Here is an 8,990-nt window from a genome sequence, read left to right as displayed (position 1 = left end):
TCATATGATGTGATTTTCTGGAATTTTCTTTGGGATTCTGTCTTTCACTGTTAGAATGTACATATGATTAAAATTGTAGATTGTTGCATTCTTTGTAAGTGGGCAAACCTGCAAAATCAGCAAGGGGTCAAATACTTTTTTCCCCCACTGTATAAAAGGAATTTATTTTATTGTTTGGGTACATTATTGTTCAGTGTACATGCTCACATCTGAAACAAACTTTACGTGCTTGATAACTCTCCCACCCCGCAGACATCTACACGCCAATACCGATTTATATTCATAGCGGCAAGTGCTATGTAGCTCCACATAGGGGACACAGGAAGTGACATATAACACCTTCATGCGGCGTCATAACCGTGTAGCAAATTCACAGCCGCACCGGCAGAGCTCCAGAATATGCAACTCGGCCGGCTCACACGCGGACGCGCTTACAAGTGCGAGGGCCCGCCCAACGCTGCTTGCAGCTTTAATTTATGCTTTTATTTCTTCTCATCTAGATTATTGCAATGTACTGTAAACTTGTTTAAACAAATCCTCCATGGACAAATTGCAAGTTGTACAGAATGCAGCTGCAAGACTTTTGTCAAAGACCAAGAGGAGATCATACTTTACTCCTGTGCTTAAGGCTCTTCATTGGCTTCCAATTGGTTTTAGAGTGCATTTTAAAATTTTAACCATTACTTACAGAGCCTTGCATGGTCAAGCTCCCTCTTACATCCAGGATCTATTGCACGCACACACTTATGGTCGCTCTCTGAGGTCTTCAGGCCAAGACCTTTTAACTGTTACCAGAAGAAGTTTTAAAACAAGAGGTGATAGTGCTTTCTGTTTGGAGGCTCCAAGGCTCTGGAACTCTCTTCCTTTAGCCTTGAGAGACTTGGACTCTGTGGAAACTTTTAGAAAACACCTTAAGACACTTTTTTTTTTTTTTTTTTTTTTTACACACCAGTTTAAACCAGTTCCAACCACGATGCAAATTCAGTCACTCTTAGTTCCTGTGGTAACCACAGTCATTTCCGTGCAAGTGCCTCGACTGATTATCAAGACACGCTCTCTTACTCAGTCAGCTGCTGAACGCTCTGCACTGATCCTCTGGGTAAAAGCATTAATAAAACCTATAATGACATGCTTGTGTTCTATCTTATTTAGGGCCCTTTGAAATCCATACAATTTTTTTCCAGATTCCATTTTTCCCCCCAAATTACATGTTTTCAAGTGATGTGCCCTTCCTTGTTGAGGCTTCGAAGCATTTGTTGAGTAATCCAGCAAAGTTTTTGTAAAACACGTATCAAGGCTTGTGTTGATGACGTATGACCAACCTCACCCTGTAAACGTAATGTCAATGAATTCCGTGTTTTACAATTCAAGCACATTTTGTCATAAGAAAGCAATCATGTGGTGGATGAATACAATTTCAATAAGAAAATATATATTGAATCAATATCAATGATTTTGATGTATCATGCAAATAAAATATTATTATTACAATATATGTCCAATTATTATGGGGACAATTCACAATGAACATATTGCCACAGTAGGATATTAAAATACTGTAAAGCTATTTAAAAGAGGACAATTCACAATGAATGCACTGTCGCAATACATGTACTGGTAGTTGTCCCTTATTAAATAGATTATTACCATAGTTGAATACTGATCATTTCTTCCCACAGATCTAGTGCAGGACAACCTGACAGATGTGCTGATAAGTGGGTCCTACAAAGGCTACTCTCATGTGGCCAACACTCCTCCTTTTTTACAAAGCTTGACTGGCTTTGTAATTAGCTTTTTAATTTTTTTCCAAGGAAATATCTGACTAGGGGTGGGAGAAAAAAATAGATTTTTAGATGCATCGTGATGCGGAAGATTCTGAATCGGTAAACAAAAGTAAGTGTAAGTCACAGTGTGACCCTTAAAGAGGTGGTATTATGCTAATTTTCAGGTTCAAAATCTTAATTAGGGGTTGTACCAGAACAGGTTTATTATGGTTTAATTTTCAAAAAACACCATATTTTTCTCATACTGCACATTGCTGCAGCTCCTCTTTTCACCCTGTGTGTTGTGCGCTCCACTCTTGAGCTACAGAGTGATGCATCTTACTTGTACAAAATCTTTGTTGGGAGTTGCACATTTGCAGTTCCCAGGTAAGGACTACTAGCCAATCAGAAGCAGAGAAGGGCGGGTCGTAAGAAATGAGGTAGTGTGATCCAAATCAAAGCCGCTTCAGACTGCGACTGTAACCCATAGACTGTATATAAACCTAGCAGATGGTATAAGTTATTACCAGTCCACAACCACATAACATCATTGTTCCACATCTTACCATTAGGACTAAACGTTGAACTGTTGCCGGTGTTCTGACGATCTATGCTGCCTTGCCGAAAAATGCTACCATAGCGCAAATCGATAGACTCGACTCGGCCCTGCTCCGTTTTCCATTGCAGACAGTACCCAGAAATAGTACGTAGCTTGGTCGTCATAGCGACACCACACACAACTGCTGCGACGTAATGTTCAATGCAACACACACACCACCGATCCACACAGCTTTCTCTTAGTTAAAACGTTTCAACATTTCTCAGAATGTAAAGACAGATAAGCGGTATGAAAACCTTCCAGCTGTGTTTTCCTCTGCCGTTGTTGCTGCAGCGGTCTGTGTGACGGCGGGAGCGAAGGGCTCTGTGAGCGGGCAGCTGGCCGGCCTCACACGCTCCTCCCGCCATTTTGTTTCGCCATCACTTCTCATAAAACTGTCAATATTCGAAATCTACACAGCTGATTTCTCACCTCAAAATTTCTCAGAAGTGGATTTAGTGAAGAAATACCATATGAAAATTGTAAAATATAAAACTTTCTGTTGCTGGCCTCTGTCTGGTGCAGCAATAATGATGAAGTGAATAGTGAATATTCTCTCTGACCAATCAGCAGTCTGCTGTATTTTCACGTTACATTTTAGTATCCCTCAGCTTGCTTGGAACCTCGACGTAGGTGAGGTGATATGAAAAAAAGTACAGGTACAACATTTCTACAATGGAAAACCAAACAAAGGCGAGTCGAGCCAAAGGGCCTCAACTCAGACTAGCTTGGTTTGAGGGCGTGCCTGACCCCCGCTAGCCGCTTGGCAAGCTTTATGACGTGTTTTCATTGTCACGTCACAAGTAAAGGAAGTGAAGGGCTGGACTACAAACGAGCTGTTTTCAAGCGGTTCAGAGCAGAGCTTTCTGTGGGAGATGGGAACTCCCTTTGGGTTGGACTTTGGGCTTTTTCACTGCAAACCGGTTACATGCACAAAAAAGATATATAACTCAATAAAGGAGAGGGGAAAAGCCAAAAAGCATAATACCACCTCTTTAATAAAAGACTGTTGTTTCCCCAAAAGCTGGAAAAGTGAAGGCGGTTAGCACTAGCTAACATCTCCCCTGTACAGCACATTTTTTTGGCTGCTATCTAATTTAACATTAGCTAAATTTGTAACGAAGTAGTGTTAATTAGTTGTGTGTCATTACTACCTACCTAACAGGGTTGGGAAGATCAGGTAGAAGCAAAGATTAAACTGGTGTACAGCTGTGTGCTGTACACATACTTTGTTACATCCTGATAGTTAAGTTATTTCTTTTTTTTTGAGGAGTCTGAAAGCTGGTTGTTAAATAAAGGATGGTAGTGACCAGGAGGAGCTGAGCCTAGTTAAGTACATTGGGGATGCAAACAATTTAGGAGACATTTCTTTTGGATTTTAATGTGCAAATTAAATTCTTAATAAAATTCTTAGAGAGCACATGAGAGAAGCAGCACCTGTGCCACCAAAACATAGCTGCATAGTTTTCTGTTCCTTTAGCTTAAGTGCTGTTAAAAAAACAAACAAAAAAAACACTTATAATGCTAGAGAAAGCCCCAATTTTTATAAATTGCATCCACATTTTGGCGTTTTTACATTTGATTCCATTTTTATCATCAAATTCCTCTCTTCCTTGTGTTTTTCGCATCACAGGCATTATAGGGCCCTGCTTATTTTCAGATTTCCTAGACTACAAAAAAAGTCCTAGACTACAAAAAAACCTGGATGCACAAATTTCATCTTTACATTATATGGATAACCTTTTTATTATACTCGATGCAGTGAAGCACCAGCCTCTTTTATACTAACATTGTGTATGTGGACTTGTTGTTGTTTGTTACCTGTGCTTGCCATTCATCTCCAAACCAACAACCGGGCAAATGAACATGCCGCAGTGGATGTCCTCATATCGGTCTCCTTTAGAATTTCTTCTCTCTCCCTCCCACTCAGGGTTATCAGTCAAGTTCAATTCCTTTATATCCTGCAAAGGGAGTAGATGCATTAACATGCAAACATTTATATATGAAACCAAAGACAAAGGCACACAAGTGGATACAGCTTCTGGGTTAACATACCTTGATTCCACGGATGTGAGCTACAGCCTCAGTATTGGGTCTCTCAGCAGACTTATCCAGAAGATATTCAATGATAGCATCTTTGTTATAGAGCCTGAAACATAACACGGGTCAGACTTGTTAAAGCATACTGTGCTGTGAGAAGCAGATGTTAAAAAAAACTGATAGATGAATTAACGGGCTTTACTGATCATGACATGCTCATCAGTTTGCAACCGCAGTGAAGTTAGTTTTAAGTTGGATTGACGCTACAGAAAAAAAATGGGCATTTTTTCCCATAAAATATTAATAATTATTCATATAAAATAAAATATGAACTCAAATCTAAAATGAAGAGGTGTGTCTGATTTGCACAGTGTAGCACTACAGTTCGGCATTGGTTTGGAGTCCCTGAATCACATGACATGGAAGCTATTAAAAAAAAAGCATTATTTTCCATAAATTATTAACAAATATTAATATAAAATAAAACAAGTACTCAAATCTAAAATGAAGAAGTGTGTCTGATTTGCCTAGTGTAGTACTACAATTCGGCATTGGTTTGGAGTCCATCAATGACATGACATGGAAGCTATTGAAAAAAAGGGGACATTTTCTTCCATAAAATATTAAAAAATATTCATGTAAAATAAAATATGAACTCAAATCTAAAATGAAGAGGTGTGTCTGATTTGCACAGTGTAGCTCTACAGGTCGGCATTGGTTTGATGTCTTTGGATCCCATGACATGAAAGCAATTGAAATAAATGATGATTTTCCCATAACACGATTTTAACAATTGTAATTTATTGATGGTCTCTAAGCTGACCCCCGGTGGTTAAAAGCGAGCTATCGGAGGTGAGCTAACAGCACTTATACTGCCGACAATGGGTGAACTGAGTAAGAAGCAGTCACCGGATCCTGGGTGAATGTCTGTCGAATTAACAACTTAAAACTAACGTCACCGCGGTATTTCGCGAGTTACTGCAAGTTTTTCAACACAAGTCTGTAACATTAACACAATATGTTCGCTCAGTGTCACATCATCAAGCCATCCTGTCTCCAAAAATCCAACTCTTACCTTCCCAGGTCACAGGAAACAATTGGGCGTCTGAGTTTCTCCTGGCTCAAGGCACAGTATTTCCATTTGGCAGCCAACTCTGCATTTTTATCAACCTGGACACATAAACACGTACGTAAGTGAACACCATGGACGATGTTAATTAGCTTGATCTTAATGTTAGATCTGTGACGATTAATCTAACATTTGCATAAAGCTAACGTTAGCTTGCTAACTTAGCTATTGGGTAAGTTAAGTGTTCGTTAGCCAACCTACGAGTGCATAACGCCTCAGAAGACAAATCCGGCAAGCGGTTAATATATTTTTATAATTAATAACATACATATAAATAACTAATTATATGTAACTTGATCACAAGACAAATAGCCATAAGCTAATAAACTCTGTTAGCCTGTTAACGTTAGCTGGACAGCTTTCGAAAACGTCGCTAACAGAGTTTGAAAAGAAAACATAACCGCAACACACCTTCTCGACTTTTTTGGGGCCTTTCACCAACTCGTGTCTTTTGGGAATCGTGCCTCCATCACATCCCATCTTGAAAGCTTGCTTGTAAAGTTTAAACCCAGTTAGCTTACTGTGGACAAAACTACTAGCAGGCAGGAAGTTTCCAGGTTGTAAACAAACAACGAGAGATCCACAAAGCTCGCGGGATGTGCGATTAATTTCATGTCGCCCTCTAGTGGTCGTATGAACAAACCTCTTCCGGTGTATTTTGTAGCTGCAGCCACAGTGTGGAAGCATCACTCCAAATATCACTTTAATAGTCTCTGTTCAGCAAGCAGCCCAGATGTCAGAGGAATGGGAATGTATCATAAAAAAGGAAACATTTTCATTTTAACAGTAGGCTGTGGAAAGAAAATGGGCATAATAGCCTACAAAGCGTCTAATTAGAAAGAAGAAATTTCAATATTGTTTATTTTTATTTTTTTTACCAGCGCTTTTAGTAGTTTTCCAAAGCAATACATGTATTCATGAAAAATCAGCCTTCTCAGTTTTAATGCCCATCCATATATTAGATATTTTAGTTTCAGTCAGCCATTTAACACAGAACTAGTAAGTGACATTAGTCTGGCTTTCAGGCTCATTGTCAGAGTGGTCTAAAGATGAAAGTTTCCTTGGAAGATAGTTCAGTGAGTGCTAATGAGGTCTGTTTCCTGTGCCTTGTAGGCTGCAGATTAGTTTACTATCGATGGTGCTGTCCAAGAGCGACCATTAGTTTGGGGAATACCTCAGTGGAGACATCTCAGTGGAGACATCTCTGGCATGACTGATGCTCTGTGTGGAAAAGAAGACTGAATATAAACTCAGCAATGGACTTCATTTTGGCTGAGAAAATAGAGTTCAACCTCTTTACGCTCACCACACACAGGCAGCTGCCACTGCTTCCCAAAATGTACCAAAATGAATAAATGTAAACATAAAAACATTAATCCATTTTGCCTGTTGGTTCGATTGGTTCTTCCTGTAATTTATAAATTGTGTTATGTGTCTTATTGAATTTCCCCCCTTTCTCACACAGAGCTAAATGTTTAGTATGGATTTTCATTAGAGGCAATGGAGTGAAAGCTCTGTTAGCAAACTATCTTTGAGAGAGTGGAGCGCCCCAAGCTGATAGTGCAAACCAACACCTCAGGAGCACACAATGCACAATGGCCACCAGACAAAGGAGACTAGAACAATGGTGTTCTATCCCTGCCTTGCATGGTTTCAAAACTGCAGAGCCAGTTCCCATTATTTATTATAGTTACGTGTATTCATGCTGGCTTGTACCTGATGCACCTAATCGTCTTGATCTCTTTAGTTGAAATTGACAAATTGTTTTACATTGTTATTTTGGGCTGCACCTTTTCAAGTTCTCAATCAGCTCTGAAGACCCAATTTAAGAATAGTTTTATGTATATCAAGTAAAAACGCCAGAGACTAGAATCATCCCACAGTATTTTGGCATGCCAAAGGTAATCCAAAAATGCCTGTGTTGAAGCTTTGAGTCACTTGAGCTGGATGGATAAAAGCCAGAGAGTTAATTGTTTACTACTTGTTACTCTTACTTACTAAATATAGTCCAGATATCACAGCTTCCATGTAACAGAGAGATATGTGTTGTCACAGCTCAGTTATTGCAGAGGTAGCCTGCAATGACAACAAAATGAGAGTGATGATCACACTGCTGTTTTCTTTATGGGAAAACAACATATTTAGAGGTGATTTCACGTTGCAGACCACGTGAAAATTTTAAGGGATTATGATCCTGATACTTTGACACAAAGCAAGGTTTGTAGTTCCCTGAATTTTTATCAGATGTGATTTAAAAGCAGATGTAAGCAAATAGCAAAGTAACCTTCACATGTCACATCTGTTATCCGAAGCCAGAATGTGTCACTGCTAGTGCCTATAGATCTCAACAGTTTTGATCACCATCTTCTCAACTTTTACAGTTGAATTTGAAGCGTTTGCACTGCTGAAATGTAGTTTCCTCTTCCCCAAACCTCCGATTGACCTCCCTACCACACGTCCTTCTGGCCGTCTGTGGTGCTACCCAGCACGGCTGACCCAAAGAAAACCTCAACCACCAAGCGCCCATCCAACCTCATGTTTATACTTCCATGATGAGTCCAACCTTCCCAATCAGACTTCCACTGACTGGCCTTGAACCGAAACCGTATCCATCTTAACCATCCCAGTCATCCGAAACAGCCAGTGGAGACCAAGGCTGCATTAATTGCACAGACCAGCCCTGGTAGTGCACCGAGTCCAATGCATTTAGCGTTTCTAATTGGGAAGGAATTGCTGTGTTTACATTGGCGCTAGTTGATAGAGCTGGACCCTTAGCCCTCCAGCCAACTGAGCTAAAGCCCTCCAAACAGCCTAGTCCCTAAAATCTCTTTGGACAGAGCTGGAAGGAAATTATTTGGAACATAGTAGAGGGATATTTAGTCAGATTTACCAAGGCGGATGGTGAGGAGGGGAATCTTTTTTTCTTTCTGTCAGATTTTACCTTAAATCTGTAGGGCACTAATTTGATCAGTGACGTAAACTAGAGTATTGCCATGCTGTTTGGGAATCTAATTACTTTTTTTCAGAGGGGTATAGTTCCTTCTAAAATTAAAATTGAGTGTGTACAGAAACTTAAATCACGACCAGGGTGCAGCTAATAAATATTTTCATAGTCAATTAATCTGTCAATTATTTATTTTATCAAATCATTATCATTTAGTCCCTGAAACATTTTACTTTTCAACCCTGATCTTGACATCCACATATGCACATGCATCCCGTTTAACTTTTACTCAGTACCGTTAATTCATTCACCCTGCTAAAATTGTCAAGCCTGTATAAAAATCCTATGATCCAAAAAGGGATAATATAATTTAAAGGCTGTTGTGAAGACCTTTCCTAATTTCCTGTAACAACTACAGTGTATGAAGTGACACCACACCATGTGCGAGTAGTCCCACGTCAAGAATTTTAACTGCAAATTCTATCATCACCACAACATTTCCCCTCAATAAAATGC

The 8,990-nt window shown here is 39.5% G+C and overlaps 1 protein-coding gene and 1 long non-coding RNA gene across 2 annotated transcripts in view; one reads left to right on the top strand and one right to left on the bottom strand.

Annotated features, from left to right (window-relative positions):
* Nucleotides 1–6,139, bottom strand: part of rtf2 (replication termination factor 2) — a 29,846-nt gene extending 23,707 nt beyond the window's left edge. The window contains exons 1-4 of the mRNA XM_046028591.1: nucleotides 5,942–6,139; nucleotides 5,477–5,571; nucleotides 4,417–4,510; nucleotides 4,183–4,322 (exon numbers count right to left, since the gene is read on the bottom strand). Coding sequence (XP_045884547.1) covers nucleotides 4,183–4,322; nucleotides 4,417–4,510; nucleotides 5,477–5,571; nucleotides 5,942–6,010 — 398 coding nt within the window. The 5' untranslated portion in view covers nucleotides 6,011–6,139. The remainder of the gene's footprint in view (nucleotides 1–4,182; nucleotides 4,323–4,416; nucleotides 4,511–5,476; nucleotides 5,572–5,941) is intronic.
* On the top strand, nucleotides 5,284–6,911 carry LOC123956421. The gene is made up of 2 exons (XR_006821532.1): nucleotides 5,284–5,587; nucleotides 6,644–6,911. It is a non-coding gene; the product is annotated as an uncharacterized LOC123956421 (long non-coding RNA).
* Nucleotides 6,912–8,990: the final 2,079 nt, after the last annotated feature.

The sequence above is a fragment of the Micropterus dolomieu genome, linkage group LG18 (assembly GCF_021292245.1).
Source record: "Micropterus dolomieu isolate WLL.071019.BEF.003 ecotype Adirondacks linkage group LG18, ASM2129224v1, whole genome shotgun sequence".
NCBI lineage: Eukaryota > Metazoa > Chordata > Actinopteri > Centrarchiformes > Centrarchidae > Micropterus > Micropterus dolomieu.
The sequence above is the reverse complement of the archived record's forward strand: the minus strand, read 5'-3'. Positions and strand labels throughout refer to the sequence as shown.